The sequence below is a fragment of the Cryptomeria japonica genome, chromosome 7 (assembly GCF_030272615.1).
Source record: "Cryptomeria japonica chromosome 7, Sugi_1.0, whole genome shotgun sequence".
In the NCBI taxonomy this organism is placed as follows: domain Eukaryota; kingdom Viridiplantae; phylum Streptophyta; class Pinopsida; order Cupressales; family Cupressaceae; genus Cryptomeria; species Cryptomeria japonica.
This window is the reverse complement of record NC_081411.1, coordinates 95620819-95641900: the sequence shown is the minus strand read 5'-3', so window position 1 is coordinate 95641900 and position 21082 is coordinate 95620819. Positions and strand designations below refer to the sequence as shown.

Genomic DNA, 21082 nt, shown 5'->3' with positions numbered 1-21082 from the left:
TCTCCACTTCTATGTCTCTTTTGCATATACTTCCTTAATCACCCTCACTCACTTATTCTCTTTCTCCTTTTTTTCATTGTCATGTAATACATGGAACTACACACACACACACACACACACACACACACACACATATCGAAGGATATAAACACAAAATAGTGTGTTAGCCAAGCCCAACATGATATCTAACATAAATAAGACACTCACATGAGCCTCTGTAAGATCTCAACATGCTTCCTTTTCCATACTTCATTAGCTAATGCATATATAAAGATTCCTAGAATGAGGCAAGGTCAACTAGACCTAAAGATAACAACCCATTATCAAAAAACTTTAGCATAATATCTCCAAACTCCAAAGATACAAACTCCACATATGCCATGAATATTGCAATACAAAAACTCAAAGATATACTCCACTTATAACCATAACAACTAACACTATATTATTAAGCATCAAATAATTGAAAATCTCAATGTTGTTTCCTTTGGGCCCTTTAAAGACATGCCTACTCTGCAAGAAATAAGGATTAAATGAATTTGGGGTCTTACTCAAGGTATGACAAATATTAACTGGTAGAAGAAGACAAGCAGAATGAAACTCTTTGGAGCCCCCTTGATCAAGATTGGATAAAATGTAATTTTGACAAGTTCTCCAAGAATAACCCTAGACAAGCTAGTGCAGGTGCTATTCTCAAAGACCATAAAGGGAGACTTATTGAATGCACTGCTAAGTCCTTAGGAATAAAATCTAACAGGTTTGTTGAAGCCACTGTTGCTTGGGAGGGAAAAAAGCTTGTAAAAGATTTGGGTTTTACCAGGGTTGTGGTGGAAGGATATTCAAAGCCAATAGTTGATGTACTAAAAGAATAAATTATAGGCCCATGGGAGATCAGATCCCTAATGAGAGAAAGTTTGAAAATTCTTAAGGATTTTTCACAACTCAAAGTTTAGTATATATTCCAAGAAGGAAACCATGTTGCTAATTATATTGCTAACAAGGGCCTTAAGATTCAAACCTAAAGACATTGGAGAAAAGATTCCATCCATCAAAATCTAGATAAAATAATTTTGACTGAAGTGGGGTCAATATAATGGAATACAAGCTAGGTGCTGGAGGAAGACGTGATTGCTTCTGGTCTACTAGAATTGATAGATGGATGTTGATTGGGTGCTTGTTGTGTTAATTGTTGTTAGTTCTCGGTTAGCTATTTTCTTTTGTTGTTGCTTTCTTTGGGTCGTTTCTCCTCTCTGATCAGGTTGGTCTCAGTGTTGGGTGCCCCTCACTGATCTTGTAGTGTTTAGTTTCTTTTCCGTCTTGCTCTTTCTTTTGATGTAAGGGATTAGGGCCCTCTCCCTGCTTATCTTATAAAAAAACAATCTTATTATTTATTATTAATTTTTATTAATTTTTAGATTTTGATATATTGACTTTGTGTTTAATTTATCCCTTTTTGTAATTTAGATTTAACTTTAAAATTTACTTTAATTAAATTTTATTTTATAATTAGAAGTTATAAGAATCAATTTAATTTATAATTATTATCTTGTTAAGAATTTAAATAATAAATATAATATATTTTTTGGTTAATAACAAAACATAATTTTTGTTCAATAAATATACATTTATTTTATTTTAAAAACTATCTAATACTAAAAGATTGAGGTGCTTGCTTTATTAGGTTAATGTTCCCAAAATTCATAAGGTAGATATTTCAAAGCCTCTAAGAACCCTGAGTAAGCTAGAAACAATCTAAAGGGTTGTGTTTCATACTCGAGTCCAATATATTAGACCCACTTGCAAAGTGGGATAGTGAAAATAATGCTTAAAATTTGAATAACAAGGTTCAATATGACCATGGAGATGCCAGACTCTAATTACCAAGTAATGGGAGGGCCTTAGGAAGCCGAAAATGGTTATTGAATGCATCTCCTTCAATAAGTTTATTGAGTCTTTCAGTTCTCCTTCCTTCCTAAATCTTGTATACCTCGTAAATGCGAGAGCTTCAAACAAATTCTTAGAGATAGTTGGATAATTTGATACGCTTTTCCCTTTTGTTTACTATTGTTTTGTATTTACAAATTGGTTCAATATGGTTTAAGTCTCTTTTTTACCCCTTAGTATTAACTTAACAAGAAATATGATAGTATTCATATGCACATGCTTTCTTCTTATATGGTTGAATTGCTTTCACTAAACATTTATTGTTAAGAGTCATCACATATTCCTAGTTCTACTAAATTGTTAACAGCTTGCTTAAATATACATTTCTAAAAAGTCAAATTAAGTCAATATCTTCAGGTGAATTGGAAAGCCTAAGTCAATACAAAGATACAAAATGCTATAGTAAGTCTGCCACACCCTATTGATTCGTCAATTGTCCTAAATGCTCCTCCGACTAAAACTTTGTACTAACCCAGAACATCACACCATGAACAGAAACATGACACAATGCATCTCTTATTGGTGTTGCTCTAAATAATTTCTGATGAAAAGTCTAAATTGGATGCAAACAAGTATTTAAATCTGGTAGTTGGTAGTTAATTTGATCTTCTAAAATGTGAAAATGGAAATTAACAAAAATAACTACGGACGCTTTCACGAGAATCCCACAAAACTACCTAAACGTGCCGACTTCTACAGCAGATTCCAAGCTAATTAGTCATAAATTGTTCAAAATTTTCCCCAATTCCTTTGAATTAGGAGTAGATATCTTGGGAAAATTGAATGATAATGATAATATTACAACAGTCTTCATCGGCGCCAGGAATGCTGACATGCGTCTGGAGATGTCCAGAGCACATCCTTGCCTTTACCTAGCTTTTCTTGTTGCTTATATTTCTCCCAGTCGGAAAGAGTATTTCTCAAATCAATAACCTTCGCCTTCAAGCCTTTGCAACAGTTGGCATGCATGGTACAAACCAAGTTCACATCTTTCGTTCTTTCACAGTACCCGCCAAAATATTTAGTGTCAAGGAATTCGAATTTAAGTCGCCTGCGTCTGAACTCTTTCCATTTCAGTATGTTCAACACTTGTTGCTCATTTTTACGCGGATAAACTTTGTTGGATCGATACCAAAACTTAAAAAAATCAACTGTCTTTTCATTGGAGCGAACATACATGAATCCTGCGTTGGGCTTATTGGAGAGATTAGTTGCTTTCCTTCTATAACGGTCTGATGCTATTTGGAAGTCTGCCTTGGATGAGAATTTAGTAAAGGGATCTCGAAGCCACATAATATCAGCATCCTGGATAATAATAATATAATCTGAATTATTCTGATGAAAAATCAGGAAATATGATATAAATTTACTGTACAATTTCCTCCAAACCCTCAACGAACATGAAAACCTAACTTACCGAGAAAACGAAGTTATATCCTCGCTCCAATACTTGTCCGAAGAAGCGAAGCCTTCTCCACATCATTTTCAAATAATCTCGAGTCATGTAAAGCTTTTCTCCCGAGAAATCGACTCCCTCTGTTTTCATCAGATAACAATGCGGATGAATTTCCCGGCAGCGATTGAGCGCCTTCTCATCTACGGCAACAATCAACAAATTTTTCAACAACGCCTCGGTTCCGTTACCGATGTGGAAACTTTTCAGGAATAAATCCACCATGCTATTGTTCTGCGCCCACGCCGCATTCAGAGTCGTGATTAGAACGGTTTTCTCCTGGTTCGCCGCTTTTGAAAGGCTTACTTTTAGCTCGTCGGTAACATCTGATGAATTATAAGGAGGCTGCGAGAAACAGAGGAAACTGTAAATCAGTGCAGTGCTCTAAATCACGGCTTTTTGAGCACGGTTTTTAAGCAAATAGGTGTAAATACAATGACAGCAAGCGAGAATTGTAGTGAATGAATGAAAGACAAAAGTCTGTTAAAAAGGTCAGTTATACCTATTGTAGTTACTGATGAATTAAAAAGGTGAGAATATCTTACAATATCTGGATCTGTTGCATAATCGTCCATCTGTGAACGGAAAGAGCTGATGAGAATCTGAGTGAAGGAAGCCTGGAGTTGTTCATCAATAGCAAAGTACACAACTCCCACCACTATTATGCAAGCCAGAAATGCAGTCACCGTCCTCACGACCCTCTGATTAACCTCTTTCATGCTGGCCTGTACAGAGATTTACTCAATTCCCCCTATTTGTATCCTGGAAAGCGGTTCTCTGTGTTAGATTAATATTTTTGAGGTACATAAGAACGCCACGTCGCTGCAATATAGACAGTAGATTGCACGAAGTTGCAGAGAAACATTAACCTGGTTTCCACTTATTAAAGAGGAAACTACAAATGGCCGCTGCCTCGAAAGACTTAGAAATCACCTATAAGGAGTCAAGAGAAGAGTCAAGAGGAGAGGATAAGGAAACTACAAATAGTAGGTCCATCAAGGCTGCTGCCTCGAAAGACTTGGAAATGACGGATTACAAGGATTTGTATTTTCCCTTTATCGCTTTGCTTTGTTTTGACTATAAATTTCCAGCATAAGAAGACACAAAAAGGTTTAGTTGTGTTGTATACGATTAAACCCAGCGAATTCAACCGATAAGACGACCGCCTTCCTTAGAAAACATCTAGTATTTGATTTTATGGAAGGGTGTTGAATTTTCCGTAATAATATTGATGTCTAATAATAAATAATAATAAATAAGTAGTGTTCAGGGATATATAAGAAAGTTCTTGTTATAAGTAAGAAATATCTTTAATTTATTGATATTTATGATAAATGTTCTTTAAGCAAGTAATATATTTTTATTATATCTTTCATAAAATCAAAATGTTTGATTCAATGGGGAGCGGGAATGGGGTTAATAATATAGGCAAGAGAGTTTTTAAAGTCCTTGGCAATGGCAATTAGTATGGTAAGGATGATTCTGGTGATGATAAAGAGAATGGAGATGTTGAGGATTGTCTTTGTGGTTAGAGATTTGAGTATAGGGATGAGATCCTATAAAGTCTTTGGTTGGAGAAGCAATATCTAGTGCATGAGCATCGGGGGACCTCTTCAGGTGTAGTTTTTGCAATTATTGCTCCCAAGGGTGGTTCTTCTCTAGGGTTGCATAGGTTTTTTCTCTCCCTTACAACCCTTTCTCCTTCCACACCCCATACTCATCTTGGAGCTATTCTTGGTCTTCATAAAGGATTCCTATTTGCTTTTGGTGCAGTCATTTGCTTGGAAGTCTTTTAGGGATGGGTTGTCTTGTTCATGTGCAAAGTGTTTGCAAGGATGTTGTGTGGGGGTGGTTGTTGATGATCACTATGCCTCATGCTCAGATGTTTTTCTTCCTGTTTAATCTCTCTATTTTTTTCTTGATGTTATTATGTGTTGGCTAATCTAGTTGAGTTTGGAGAGATCCTTACTTTCAAAGGGGTTTCATTAAGTGTAGATGATTACTTGCTTCGTGTTGGGGTGGGTTTGAACTCAATAGAGGAGCCTTTTATTGTTAAGTCTTCTAGTTCTCATCCTATCTTGTTATGGATCTAGGAGGGTGTTTCCTTGGTGGAGGATTCTACCATGCCACAATCTACTAGTTTGTTCAAGGGTAACTGCATCTAAATGGAAAAGCCTAATCTTGGATGAGAAATTGAAGATATTTATACACTCAAATTTTGAAGATGCAAGAAGAATAAGAGTTACAGTGGTTTGAATCTACTTTCTAAATGACTATTTTTTTTAAATGGTGGAGATTAAGGGGTTTTAAAAGTGGGGGCACACAAACTAATAATGTTTTTATTAAAGAAAATATTGCATAGTGTCTTGTGTTCCCCCCTAAGATGTTAACATTTTTTAGTATTTCAAATATCACTTTAGTGAATAATTAACCTTAGGGAATAATTAACTAGCATTGTGTAGTTATGCCCAACTTTTGGTTAATTTTTTAATAGATATGTGATTTTTTTTACTAATTTTATAGAGATTTACTAAATTCCCCCTATTTGTATCTTGGAAAGTCGTTCTCTGTGTTAAATTAATATTTTTGAGGCACATAAGAACACCACATCACTACAATAAAGACAGTAGGTTGCATGAAGTTGCAGAGAAATATTAACATGGTTTCCACTCTCCACTCTCCACCATAGGAGTCAAGAGAAGAGTCAAGAGGAGAGGATAAGGAAACTAGAAATGGTAGGTCCATCAAGGCCGCTACCTTGAAATAGTTAGAAAACACGGATTACAAGGATTTGTATTTTCCCTTTATCACTTTGCTTTATTTTGACTATAAATTTCCACCATAGGAACACTCAAAAAGGTTTAGTTTATGTGTTGTATAGGGGAAAGGACCTAGTAGATATCCATGGACAAGTCGTAATGGTGGATATTACATTAAAATATTTATGGTGGACATCATGTGACATGATATCTGTGGATATGCCATAACTCTTGATATCACAGTGAGGTGATATCTTTCTCCCATGTAATAGATGAAGCTATTATGTGCACACTGAGGTGATATCTCTCTCTCTTCTAGATCAATCTATTGTGATCATAATAAGGTGTTGTAGGATAGAAGATTATCCTCCCTTGCTAAGAGGGAGTGTTGAAATAGATAGATCGATTGGATAAACCAAATATCTAATTGGCCTTATGGCCTTAGAAATTTGTCTTGTATTTATCCATATATCTCTAATTATTATTTTGATCACATATAGCCTGATAGGTTGAATATTATGATCAATATTATAATCAACATTATGAATAATTAGTAACAATCTTCTGTTACTAATTATTCACAATAATAATTATATTTTTTCATTTTACAAATTACTGATTTATTGTATGTTACCACAGCAGTTTGGTTGACTGATTATTTGTTATGTTAAACCCGATGAGATTATTGTGGGTATTGCATTTGTAATATGTGTTGATATGCTCCACATCGGAGTCACGAATCCTTGAAGAATCATGTCGGTTCCACAAGGAGTCTTGACTCGTTTCTGGATTGCTAATTATATATAAATAATTATATGTTGTCAATGAAGTGGGGCAATGCAGTGATAGATAGCATGTCAACAACAACAAAAGGTGACAACTATGGAAGTCAAAGGTAAAATTAATAAGATAACAAGTGTAGACACCTAAAATTGTCATGTCTAATTAAATAAATATCTTTATTTATTTAATTGTTTTACCCTAATTCTTCTGTTAATTGAATAAATATCTATTTATTTAATTAATTCATTTATCCTCTTCTAGCCTTATTTCTCATTTAAATAAATACATTAATTTATTTAAATTATCATTTTCCTAAATTAAATAAATACTTTTATTTATTTAATTGATTCCACTTCTTCTATTAATTTAAAAAATCTTTATTTATTTTATTAATTCATTAACCTTTTCTACCCATGACACATGTCATTCATCTCTTAATTCCTAAACTATCTACCCTCTCATTATTTTCTTATTGTCTCTACCTACCCTCTAATCATAGCCGACCATTTATCTTTTACACCTCTCAATCTTATCCCTCCATTTCTTATAGTGTCTTCTATATAAGGAGATGCTTCTTCATTATCAACCCTAAAAATATGCATTCTGACCCGACTACTCTAGCATTCGAACTTTCATATGCGATTATGCCTACTTGCAACCACATTTCCTTTCTTTGTTGAGCTCTTGTGCACATATTAAATTTGAGAGCAGATATATCAAGCAAGATCAATGGAGATAGGAAGAATGGAGATCCAAACCCTATTGGACATGTGATGGTATAATCTTTGTGATTTCATTTGATTTGCATTGTCTTAGGTAATCTGCATATGTTATGGTGGATCTTTGTTTTTGTTAGGCTAGGGTTTTGTGGTTGAATTCATTTAGTCTTTCAATATTGTTGTTATCCAATTTTACCATAAATATTTTGGCACGCCCGGTGGGACTCTTGTCCCTTTTGCATTTAACATCTTTTGTTGTAGATTTTGTGTTTTTGAAGTTGCAGATCTGACATTTCTGACAATATTTCGACATTTCCGCGTTTGTGCATTTTGAGATTGCGTTTTTTATTTTCTGCCATGTCTGTGAGCCTCTAAATCGTGTCTGTGTTTCCATTAGTATTTTCATTTTCCCAGATTGATGGTTCTCATTACAGGGGCGTTTGTGGGTATTTTAACCACATCTGTGAGATGTAGCCACGTCTGTGATCATTTTTATCGCGTCTATGTCCTGCAGATTTTCTGTTTTGCAGAAATGCGTCTGTATTCAGTTTTTTTGCATTTCAGTCTTTTATCTAGTTTTAGGGTTTTATTTTGTTATTCAGATTTCAAATATGGTTTACTTTGAGCTAAGATCTTCAGATCTAGCTAACGAAATTGGTGCAGCTTATCTTGAAAGAAAAATCGTTTTATCGAAGGCCCCTATTTCAAAAAGTCTTTTGGATTTGAAATTTAGCTAACTCATTTGGTTGTAGGAAGGGGTGATCATTTGAAACAATCCAAACTATTAACAAATCTTTTTTGCAGGACCTTGACAAGGATTTTTCTTTTGATCTTTATTGTGAGAATTATTTTCATAGATTAGCAAACACTTCAATTGGTGCACTAAAATTGAACCAGTGTCTTTTGTGTCTTGAGCAATAGGCTCTTTTTGTTTTATCTCTAGAGGGCTTGTCTCCTCGTGTGGTCATTAGGGCTACTAGTGAGGAGAGAATGACCCAAGCGGTAGCGAGGAAAACCCACCTCTTCCGAACCACTATAAACAACTATATTCATGGTGAAGACTATGGGTAACATATGCTGATTAGTTCATACTGACACTATGTCTCCCCATAAACCTATTTGATAAAATTTATTTGATCAGTTATAGGGCGTAACCCCTACCGACTGCGAGTCTTCTATATTTACAAAGTTGAAAGTGTCACATGTATGGCCACACGAGCGGATGCCCTTACTAGCACCTTTTTATTTTAGAAGCCAAAATCCTTCTAGTTGTTGGAGAAGGAGGTCGGACCTCTGGAGCAGCCCACACACATATGGTTCTTAGTAGAGATACAAAGTTCACCATGAGGATTTTTTGTGGGGACTGATGCTTGGCTGCCCCTAGAAGTGAGTGTTGAGGGTGGAGCTAGTGGGGTCAAGCATCTAAGTATCTACTCTGAATAGCCTAGCCTCATGTGGGATCAACAACTATTGTCCTGGCCAACCATAAGAATTGTGCTTGTCTTATTTTGAACAAATCAAACATTCAAGACCAAACCTCAAAACATTGTGTCTTTTGTGTCTTCAAGTGTATGCAAAACAATTTTACATCAAACAATATAATTTTTGTTTGAGTCATTTTGAGTCTAAACACTTGTAAACATTGAGTCCTCATCAACATTGTGTTCTCTTGTCATGAAATACAGTCAAAATTTTAGACTTGGTCACAACAAACAACTTTACAAATTGGAAAAATTGCACAAAGTTTTCAGAAACGTGTCTGTGTTTGACAGAACTGTGTCTATGTAATATAAATGCGTCTGTGAAGGGCAGAAACATGTTTGTGTTCTCTTGAGGAACTTTCATTCACAAAATCTTAGAAATGCATGTGTGTCTAACATAACCACGTATTTGTCATTTAAACGCGTCTATGAAGTATACAGGCACATCTGTGTTCAGAATTGAAAAACTGTTACAGTCCAGCAAACAAGAACAGTCAGTTTCAGACTTATTGAGCTTCCTAGGATATCTCTCCAGGTTTTCATCTAGCATTCAACCTACCTTTGGGCCTCACAAATTCTATCATTGCTTTACATCTTGCATTACATTCACATTTGTCTAAACTTGAGTCAAAAGGTCACTTGCTTGTCCTCATCTTGCTTTGTCAACACACTACATACAACAACATTTTGCTAACTGGTCCCTCATCAAGGTCTATCACCTCTAGGTGTCATTTGGTCTTACTTAGAGTCAAGGTAAACTTACCTCATCAAGAGAAACTATCATCTATTTGGAAGTCACACCTACTCTACTACATACATACTTGGTCTTACACTTTGGACATTGCAAGTACACCTTAGATTCATTCACATTTCGTCCAACTCTTGGTCTTCCATACTCTTTCCATTTTCATCTATTCTCTCACACATCTTGGTCAAGACCTATTTCATGGTTGAAACCTATTCTCAAAAATCTAGGAGAGAAGCTAAAGAGGCTCAAGAGTCCGCAAACATGAGTTCCTATGAGTATGATAATGATGTCTTTTTCAATTCTGATCATACCACATTACCTAACATGGATGCGTACAGAAACATTCCAAATGTTGAGAACATGGACACTACAAACAATAATGATACAGACAATGATAATATGGACAATATTTCAGTACATTCAGCAGAAGTGGAAGACTCCATTATGGATCCCCGTTTCAATCGATTGGTTGAGGAAATAATGTGGAGAGATAGGCAATACTTCTTACAAGTGATGGCACAAAGTGGAGCCAAGATCCCTCATGATTTTGACATGTCTCAAATAATGGAAAATCGACCTTTGCAACAACCTCAACTCAACATGGATCAAAGGAGGCCTAATAGTAGATGAAATAGAGGACCACATATGGTGCCTGAATCACCATCATCTTTGTTTCAAATATCTGAGGTCCCATACACACATGGTCAAGCTTATGATACTCACCTTCGCAGACCATTATGGAAGTCTTATGCAAAAAAATATACTCAATCACATGCCAATTATAAGGAGCAAACACCAAAGCAATTGGATATCCAAAGGCATGTTCAAAATTTGGACACAAGGAAACCCCACGTCAAATTTGGGGGCAACACACTAGACAAACTCATGACATGCCTGTAGAGTATGGTATACATGAACAAAATAGATATTCCATTCCTCATCATGACTCTATACCAAGTGGTCCTTATACGCAAAATCACTATAGACCTCCTCCATATGAACATGTGTATGATCAATACCATCCATATATGCAACATGCTCCTCCTCCATCTAGTGGTTCAGGCATGGGATATGGTCTAAGAAGTCGATCTCCATCTTAGAATAATTTGGAACAACAAATTAAGGACTTACAAAAGAAAATGGAGGACATAAATACACCGAAGCCAACTTACACAATGAGAGACATATGTCCCTATCCATTTGACAAAATCATTCCAATGCCTCCATTTCCTACACACTTGTGATACCTAAATTTGATAAGTATAGAGGAAAAGGAGATCCTAAGGCACATATAAGACAATTTTTCACAGCTTGCATTGAGGTAGCAGCAGAAGAGACATAATTGATGAGATTATTCTCATAGAGCTTAGGTGATCAAGCTATGGAATGGTTCTCCCAACTTCCAACTAGAATTAAGTCATGGGGTGACTTAGCAGAGGCATTTATCCAACATTTCTCATACAACATAGAGACAAACATATCAGTCACTACTTTGTGCAACACCAAACAAAAGGATGGAGAGTCTTTTTCATCATTTTTGCAAAGATGGAGAAATCTAGCAAGAAGATGCTCTTGTGGAATTCCACAAAAACAAATGGTAGAGATGTTCACCCAGAATGTTAACAATGACATTGGTTATGAATTGAGAAAATCTTGTTTGTCCACCTTCAAAGACGTCATTGAAAAAGGCTTAGTAACAAAGAAGGTCCTAATTGAGCAAGGGATCGTTAAAATATTCAAAGAAAACAAAGAGGACTATAAAGGAAAAGACAAGTCAAGATTTTGGAATAAAAACAAGAACACAACCAATGATGGTATTGTTGATGCAAATACAGTGCGACCCAAAATTATTTTTTCTGGATCAAACTCTACAAACAATAAGGTGAATACTCAAACAACTTCCAAATCATGGAGGAAGTACACCCCATTGGGAGAACCACTAGAATCAGTTTTCAAGAAGCTAGTAGCAAACAAAATAATAACGATCCCAGATCTACCTCCATATGAGCCAAAGGTTAAACCAAATTGGTGGAATGATGATGAGTATTGTAAATTTCATAAAAGCAAGGGACATAAAATAGAAAATTGTTATCAACTAAAGAACATCATACAAGATCTCATTGATAGAGGTGAAATTGAGATTGAAGGACACTCATCCAATCAAGAACATGAAATGTCTAAAGAACCATTCCCAAAACATGACAAGGGAAAATCTAAAGCCACAGATGAGTAGACCAACTATACCAGAGCATCCTATAACTATGATTCAATTATCAATCACATTTTCATGGACAATTATGTCTCTACCATTTTCATCGAGGACAAAACGCCGAAAAAATCTACCCAAAGACCCAAAATTGTCCTAAAAGGAATTGGATCTTCTTTTGAAGCTACCTCTGAATATAATGTCATAACTCATCAAGGTAAATTCACATTGCAAGGTGCTCCAGCTAAAAACACCACTTCCTCATCAATCAAACCTGAGTATGACCTTGTAGAATAGTTAGGGAAGACACCCGCACTTATCTCCATCCTCGAGCTCTTACGCATATCCCCTGCACATAAGGCCATTGTTGACAAAACTTTGAGAGACACTTTCATCCCTACTGATCTGAACCTGGACCAGTTTCAAGCCTTGGTGGGATACATTTCCATTCCACACTTCCTTACATTCACAAAAGTTGACGATGCCTCTGTGAGCCAACCACATAATGCACCTTTACACATCGAAGCCTTCCTACACAAAAATCAAATAAAATGATTCCTAATAGATGGAGGAGCAGGTCTAAACATTTGTACATTGAGCACTATTAAACAATTGGGATATTCTGATAAACCTATGAATTATACAAATAAAATTGCCATCAAAGCATATGATGATGAAGAATGTTCATCCAAAGGCATAGACACTTTACCTCTCAGAGTTGGGCCAGTTATAAAGGATGTGTTTTGTCAAGTCCTAGACCTGGATCTCACATTCATTATACTGCTAGGATGCCCTTGGATTAATTAGATGAGGGTAGTCCCATCTACATACCACCAATGCATTAAGTTTCCTCATAATGAAGTTGAAATAATGGTTAATGGTGATCCTAATCCATTTATATACTAGAATAACTTGAGACAAAAAACTGAGACGATCATCCCAAGTAACAGGGAAGTTGTCCCTTCTTCTGCATACATTGAACCTGAATCATTAAAACCTTCAACGTTAAAACAACGTGAGCTTAAAGGGAAATATCAGGACAAGGGCATGGATGAATACACTTTGAATCAAACCATGTGCTTGCAACAAGTTATGAGTTCACCAAAATAATATGGATGACCACATCCTATTAAACGGGTATCTATCATTACATTAAAATGAGATCCTAGTATCTTCCAAAGATGGGGTGAAATGGAAGAAGAATACTTATACAAAAATTTTTACAAAGACCCTAAAAATGATACACAATATCACATCAACATACCATGTGAAAAATATGGCAAAGGATTCAAGATCCTACAAAAATTTGGGTATGATGGTAAAAGTCCTCTTGGCTTAAGGAAGGAAGGCATCATTGAACCTTTGCACCTAGAATTGACATTTAAAATGGAACGCTCAAAAGGACTTGGTTTCATGTCTTCCCAGGTAAACACTCAAGAGGCAGAAGAAGCATTACACATCAAAGTCGTCAAAGGTCAACAAGAGAACCATTATTCCACTGACTCCAATGAATGGGAATGGGGTTCAGACAAATCTACCAGTGACTATGAACTCACCGAGACATTCAGAGAGCCAGGTGAACTCACAAAAGAAGAGGAATTTTCTAAAAAATTCAAAATTGGTCAAGAAACAACCCCCGAGGATCCCACATAGTCCTTGCCTCTAGGTTCTAGGTCAAAATCATGAAGAATGAGGACACATAAAAATAGCATCTGAGGATCAACACAAAACAACATTCACTTGTCCTTGGGGAACTTTCTGCTAGAATGTCATGCCCTTTGAGCTAAAGAATGCAGGAGCTACATATCAAAGAGCCATGACTACTATCTTTCATGATCTCATGCACGTTACAATGGAAGATTATGTTGATGACCTCTTGGGCAAATCAATGGATAGAGATACACATTTGGATATACTTTCAGTCATTTTTGATCAGTTGGATAAATACAAAGTAAGATTAAATCCCAAGAAATGTGTCTTTGGAGTAACCTCTAGGAAGCTCCTGGGATTCATTATCTCGAAAAGAGGAATCGAAGTTGATCCAAAAAAAAGTCAAGGCCATCCTAGAGATGCAACCACCAAGAAACATCAATCAACTTCGATCTTTGCAAGGAAGACTCCAGTCCATATGAAGATTCATAGCACAACTTGCAGATAAATGTCATCCTTTTCAGCAATTGCTACACAAAAACATCAAATTCAAATGGGATGATAACTATCAACATGCTTTCCCGATACTCAAATATTATCTTTTGAATCCGCCAGTATTGATGCCACCAGTTCCAGATCAACCTCTATTACTATACATATCCGCTACTTCAACAACACTAGGGGCACTCTTAGCACAACAAGAAGCTAAGGGCAAAGAAAAGGCAGTCTACTACATCAGTCGCACTTTGGTGGGATATGAGCTAAACTATACACCCACTGAGCATGAATGTCTCACTGTGGTATTTGCTTCATAGAAATTATGACATTACGTGCTAACTCGTAAAACTAATTTGGTCGCAAGAATCAATCCATTGAAATACCTTCTCAATAAAGCAACACTTACTGGGTGACTAGCCAAATGGGTGATGCTCATGAGTGAATTCAACATTGAATATGTGGATAGAAAAGCAATAAAAGGACAAGCTATCGCAAATCAATTAGCAGATGCCCCCATGATAGGTGATGCTCCTCTAACTTTAGAATTTCCAAATGAATCGATCTTGACAGTGTCATATGCAAAGCCTTGACAACTATACTTTGATAACTCATACACACAACATGGTGCAGGAGCTAGCATCCACTTCATCACACATCAAGGGGATTCCATACCAAAATCATATCGATCATCATTTCCTTGCAGTAATAACATAGCAGAATAGAAGGCATTAACAACTAGATTACAGATTCTAGTTCAGTGGAAGATCCAGGAACTTCATGTTTTTGAGGATTCTCAACCTATAATTCCTCAAGCTACTGATGACTACCAAACTAAGGATGAAAAATTAATGCCTTACAAAAGAATGGTGGATGACCTAAAACAACATTTCATGAAGTTAGACTTTGAGTAGATACTAAGAGAGTAGAATCGAGCCATAGATGCTATGGCTACTATTACTTCACTAATAGATCTACCAAAGAATGAAACCCGCTATGAGTTCTTGGTGGATAACCTTCTGGTTCCCTTGTATGAGATCACTACTACTGAGATGATATGTGTTGTTGGTCCTGATTCCCAGTTATATGGTTTCATTTTCGCATACCTTCACAATAATACCCTTCTTCCTGACTTATCCAAAAACCAACGTCGTACTTTCATTCACCAATCCTCTTGATACGTCACTTTAGCTGACATCCTATACCATCAAGATCTAGATGACACTCTTATTAGATGATGAGAAAGTGACAAAGCTCAGATTGCATTATGAGAAGTTCATGAAGGGATATGCAATCCACATTCTAGTGATCCTACCTTAGCTAGGAAACTCATCAAGACTGGATATTACTGGCCCAATATGGAAAAGGACTCATATCAGTTTGTCAAGAAATGTAAGCAATGTGAACTTCATGGAGACCTCATTCATGCACCAACACAAGAACTTCAACCGATTGCAACTCTTTGGCCCTTCTACCAATGGGGACTTGATCTCATAGGCTAGATTTATCCTCCTTCCTCCAATGGCCATAAATTCATCATCACTGCTACAAAGTATTTCACAAAATGGATCAAAGCCGTGCCTCTTACACAAGTCATTGGAAAACAGATAGCTACATTCATTCTCAACTACATCATTTGTTGATACGGTATTCCTCTTTCCATCATCACCGATAACGGGCGTCCCTTCAAAAATTAGGATGTTCACGAACTCTGTGATCACTTTCATATTACCCATCATTTCTCCACACCTTATTACCCCCAAGGTAATGGTCAAGCTGAGGCGTCTAATAAAACCATTCTTAAAATCCTAAAAAAAATAGTCGACGATGCTGGACGCAATTGGCATATTCAACTTAATCCCACACTTTGGGCTTAATGCACGAGCATCCACACACCTACCGGAGCTACACATTATTCACTTGTCTACGGCGATGAAGCTATCTTTCCTATTGAGGTCGAGTTACCCTCTTTACAAGTCCCTTTGCACAACATTAACAATGATGAAGACTATAGGGTCTCTCGCTTACAAGAACTAGAATTATTAGATGAATGAAGACAAACTTCTTTTAATCATCTCAAGGCTTATCAAAAATAAATGAGTTGCAGTTATAATCATAAATTCAAGCCTCGCACATTTGAGGTAGGTGACTTGGTTCTCAGAGAAAATCCTAAAAATTAGCAAGACAGAGAAAAGAAGGGCAAGTGCAACCCAAATTGGATTGGTCCTTACATCATCACAGTAGCCTATGGATCTGATGTATATGAACTCTCAAACATAGAGGGTGAACCTTTGGATGATCCTATCAATACCGTGCACCTTCGTAGGTTTTACCCATAGCTCTTCAGAGCATCCTAATTCAAAAGTACAAAAAAAAAAATCAAAAAATCTCAAAAATACAAAAAAATCATAAAAATTAAAAAATTGTTACTTGGTGAAAACTTGGAAAATAGGTGCCTTGTGACACAAAAATGAAATTGAATAATAGAAAACATTTCATCCAATGGTAAAAACCACTTCAGTGGAGCCCTGGGCAAGTACCATGGTGAAAACCTGGTCATTGGCGCCATGCGTAGAGACATTGCTCCTCCCTCCTTCAGGATTCTCTTTTATCACTTCACTTTGTACACACTCACAACCTCTTCATCCATACTAAACCTTACCCATTCCCATCATGGCTTGTTATTGATCTACCTAAGATTAGTTAGTCATTCATAATAATCCCTCATTTTCACCCTTTCCATCCATAATAAATCAGCTCCTATCTGTGGCTAAGGAAAATCCTACGTCTAGTGATGGGTGTGGAATTGAGAGCATCACATGTTTTGAGGAGTACAGTTTCTTCCTGTTTTCTTCAGTCTATCCACACACAATCCACAATAAAGCAACGTTTGCATCGCCAATCCGCAATAAAGTTATGTCTTCTCCATAATAAAGTATCAGTTGCATGGATTCAGTCAGTTTCAGATGAGACAAGTAGTAATGGGCTTCAATAAATCAAATATTTCAACAGACTTAGGAAACATTATGGTTCAATGATATATATCCTTTTGTGAAAGTAAATTTTGTGACCACAATCAAATAGACCTATACAAGTGACAAGAGACACTAAACTTGGGGACTACAATGGATGTTGGTGTCGAGTCTTGGTTTTCTTTTGATTTTATTTTTTGGTGACATGTCTTTTAGCTTTTTTAGGATGTCTCTGACTAGAGATTTTATCTCCAGGATGTCTTTGACTAGAAAGGCGAGGATGGGGTATCATCACCTATTTTTCTTTGTTGCCTGTGGATTGTCTCTTAGTAACGCTTTGACTTGTCCAAGGATATGAGGACACTGTGAGTCTAGTATGAATTGGGGCATTCCTTGTTTGCAACATTCTTATCTCCATGCAAATAGGTACAATGACTTTTTGGGTCAAACATATATCTGGATTGTCATAACCTATTTTGCCATAATAAAGCTCAATGATGATAACGCACAAGAAGCTCTTTCACTTTCATATCTTCTATCTTTCATCCCCCTTTCTTGGTTGACTTCCATCGTCCTTCTTGAGTCGGTGTAGCCTGCTATCACATGACTAAGTATAATGACATGACAAAAATATTTGCATTTCATGTAATTTGCACCTACATTACCACATATTATCACTTCATACATATAGATATCACAATTCATCACATCCTGCACACAAAACATGTTAGCACATTTTACATTTTCATCATGTAAATAGTTATTTGCATTATCATATTCATTTGCATTTCATACATTCACATTTGCATCATGCATAACATTTAAAAACATAAAAGAACAAAAATAGATTGCATTTCCTCATGTACATATTTGCATCCATATCATAAGCATCACATAGAAACATACATCACATAGGTACACATGCATATAGCTGCCGCAAAGATGAATCATCTCATATATATATAATTATAAGTGTCATGATAGAATGATGTCAAATACATATGGCTACAATCACCCAAAGGTATCTACATCATCATACAAAATGGTACAAAACTGACACATAGGGAGCCCTCTAAGGCTATGATAAACTCCCTCCCTCAAAGTCAGCTGGCCTCAATGGAGTTTGAGCCCTGGAAGGACCCACCCCAAGATCATCTCTCATGCCACCTCTATCTAGTGGTGGTGGAGGACCCATAACCCCACTGCTATATGTCTATCTCCTGTCCCTCCCTCTAGTGGTCGTCATTGTCCACGATGGTCTATGGAAGCTCCTAGACCGCTGATCTAGTGACACTGCCCCATAGTATAGGTCTCTCTAGTAGCCTATCTCCTCCCCAACTCACAGAACATAGGCATATCCAGCTCCTGTGTCCTCTGCTGCCTATCTCCCTCCCCTCAGTGTTGTCTCAACCTCGGTATAATGCTGGATAGCCTGATCTCTCTCTCGCTCAGTGTCCCTCAGTTGTCTCCTGAGCCTATCCCTCTTGTGCTCGAGATCCTAGATCTCATCTTCCTATTCGTGGAAGATCTCCCTTAACTCCAGAAACTCATCCTCCTCCTCCCCCCTTACCTTGTGGCTGCTCCTATGGCTATCCTTGTCCCTGTACCTATGGCTGCTCCTGTGGTTGCCCATGTCCTTGACCCTGTACCTATCTAGGACCCTATGTTGCTAGCACCTCTAAAGGCAATCTGCCTCTGCCCCTCATAATGTGAGCCTTCCTCTCCTCTCCACCCTCTTTCCGTGGAGCCACTCTCCTCTCTCCTACTATACCCCACCTCCTTGGTTGGTCTCTACCTCTGCCATCTCCATCATCATCTCCATCACCTTCACCATCTCTATCTATCAGCTCCCCTGGATCCATCAATTGTGGAAATGGATGCTCAACCCAATATGCAATATACTTTGCATCCATCCTTGCATCCTTTGTCTCTGGCCACATATCCCAAGGCAAGGTAATCATCTCTACTAGCTACATCACTACCTGATCATATGACAACAATGGCCCGAAGTGCGCCTGATCTCTCACTGTCCAAGCATACATCCCAGAACCCCGTGGCATCCACTGTATTTTGTCGAACTACCTACAAACCCTATCCACCTACTGCCTTTCAAGCACATATGGCATACATCCAATTAGATACCCGCTCCTAAATGTATATAGAAGCTCCACTACGCCATCCTCCCACTCCTTGCACTCTCGGTACAACCACCATACTATAGTGTCAATCTCATCGATGACCCTATGCCAGTACTCTAATCTCCCAATCCGCAGCTAAGATGTAATCATGTCATACAGATGCACAAAAATGTGCCTATGGCCCCTACCTCTGAAGTTAATCGGTTGGGTAACCGGTAGATGCTCATATGCACAGACCTACAATAATGTAACTCCACAGCCCAATCCTATTGATCCATGGTATACAAATTGTAGACACTCAAAATTGTCCAGTCTAATTAAATAAATATTTTATTTAATTAATTATCTAAGCTTAATTCTTCTATTAATTAAATAAATCTTTATTTATTTAATTAATTCATTTATCCTCTTCTAGCCTTATTTCTCATTTAAATAAATACATTTATTTATTTAAATTATCCTTTTCCTAAATTAAATAAATTTTTTATTTATTTAATTATCCCACTTCTTCTATTAATTATATAAATCTTTATTTATTTAATTAATTCATTAACCTTTTCTACACATGACACATGTCATTCATCTCTTAATTCATACACTACCTACCCCTTTCATTATTTTATTATTTCTTTTACCTACCCTCTAATCATAGCCGACCTCCTTTTACACCTCTCAATCTTATCCCTCCATTTCATATAGTGTCTTCTATATAAGGAGATGCTTCCTTCATTATCAAACCCCCCCATTGACTACTTGACTACACTATGCTTTTGAACATAGGCGATCCTACTTGCAACCACATTTCCGTTCTTTGTTGAGCTCTTGTGCACACATAAAATCTGAGAGCAAATATATCAAGCAAGATCAATGGAGATAGGAAGAATGGAGATCCAAACCCTATTGGACATGTGATGGTATAATCTTTGTGATTTCATTTGATTTGCATTGTCTTAGGTAATCTTCATATGTTATGGTGGATCTTTGTTATTGTTAGGCTAGGGTTTTGTGGTTGAATTCATTCAGCCTTTCAATATCATTATTAGTGTTATCCATTTTCACCATATACACAAACTAATGAAGCTCATAATACAAATGCGCAAGCAGACATGATCCCCATGCAAATCTAATATGTTGTGTCACCAGTGTCTCCAGTGTGCTACCCCAAACCCACAACCAATCCTCATGTTGCCCTATCCGGACATAGGAACCCACTAATCACTCCTGCCAGTACTGCTGGTAGTGCTAATCCAGTCTGTGTCATCGTGTCCCATGCCATGTGTCCAACCCTCATCTCCAATCTCGGATCCTGGAACACTCATCTCAGTGCATCCCTGTCTCCATCTCAATCATAAGGAACTAACTCCCCATCGATCGGTATCCTCAGAATCTTATAAACATCCTCTAAGGTGACTATCATCTCACCCATCAGCAAATGAAAACTACAAGTCTCTGAGTGCCATCTCTCAACCAGCACAGTCAGTAATCCCATGTTTGCCCAAAACTTAGGCACATACAAAATATGTCGCAAGCCCATAAGCTCAATCGCTGCCCTATCTGCAAATGTCAGCTTTGGTCGTAAACTTTGAGTTGATGGGAATCTCACCCATGACTCCAACATAGCTAGGTACTCCTACAGTCAAGCAAATCAACTGTGTCAGTCATAGTGGCATTCCTTGTTCATCACAAAATGCTACTTTTTATCCTAGTGCTTATATCTATCGTATGGTGCTCTAT

General features: G+C 37.0%; 1 protein-coding gene across 1 annotated transcript; it reads right to left on the bottom strand.

Moving 5' to 3' along the window:
* Positions 1-2365: 2365 nt before the first annotated feature.
* On the bottom strand, positions 2366-4288 carry LOC131073451 (uncharacterized protein At4g15970-like). The gene is made up of 3 exons (XM_058009886.2): positions 3943-4288; positions 3362-3742; positions 2366-3249 (listed from the first exon to the last, which is right to left on the bottom strand). Exons 1-3 carry the CDS (start codon positions 4114-4116, stop codon positions 2755-2757), a joined length of 1050 nt encoding a protein of 349 aa, XP_057865869.1. The 5' UTR covers positions 4117-4288; the 3' UTR covers positions 2366-2754.
* Between the last annotated feature and the right edge of the window lie 16794 nt (positions 4289-21082).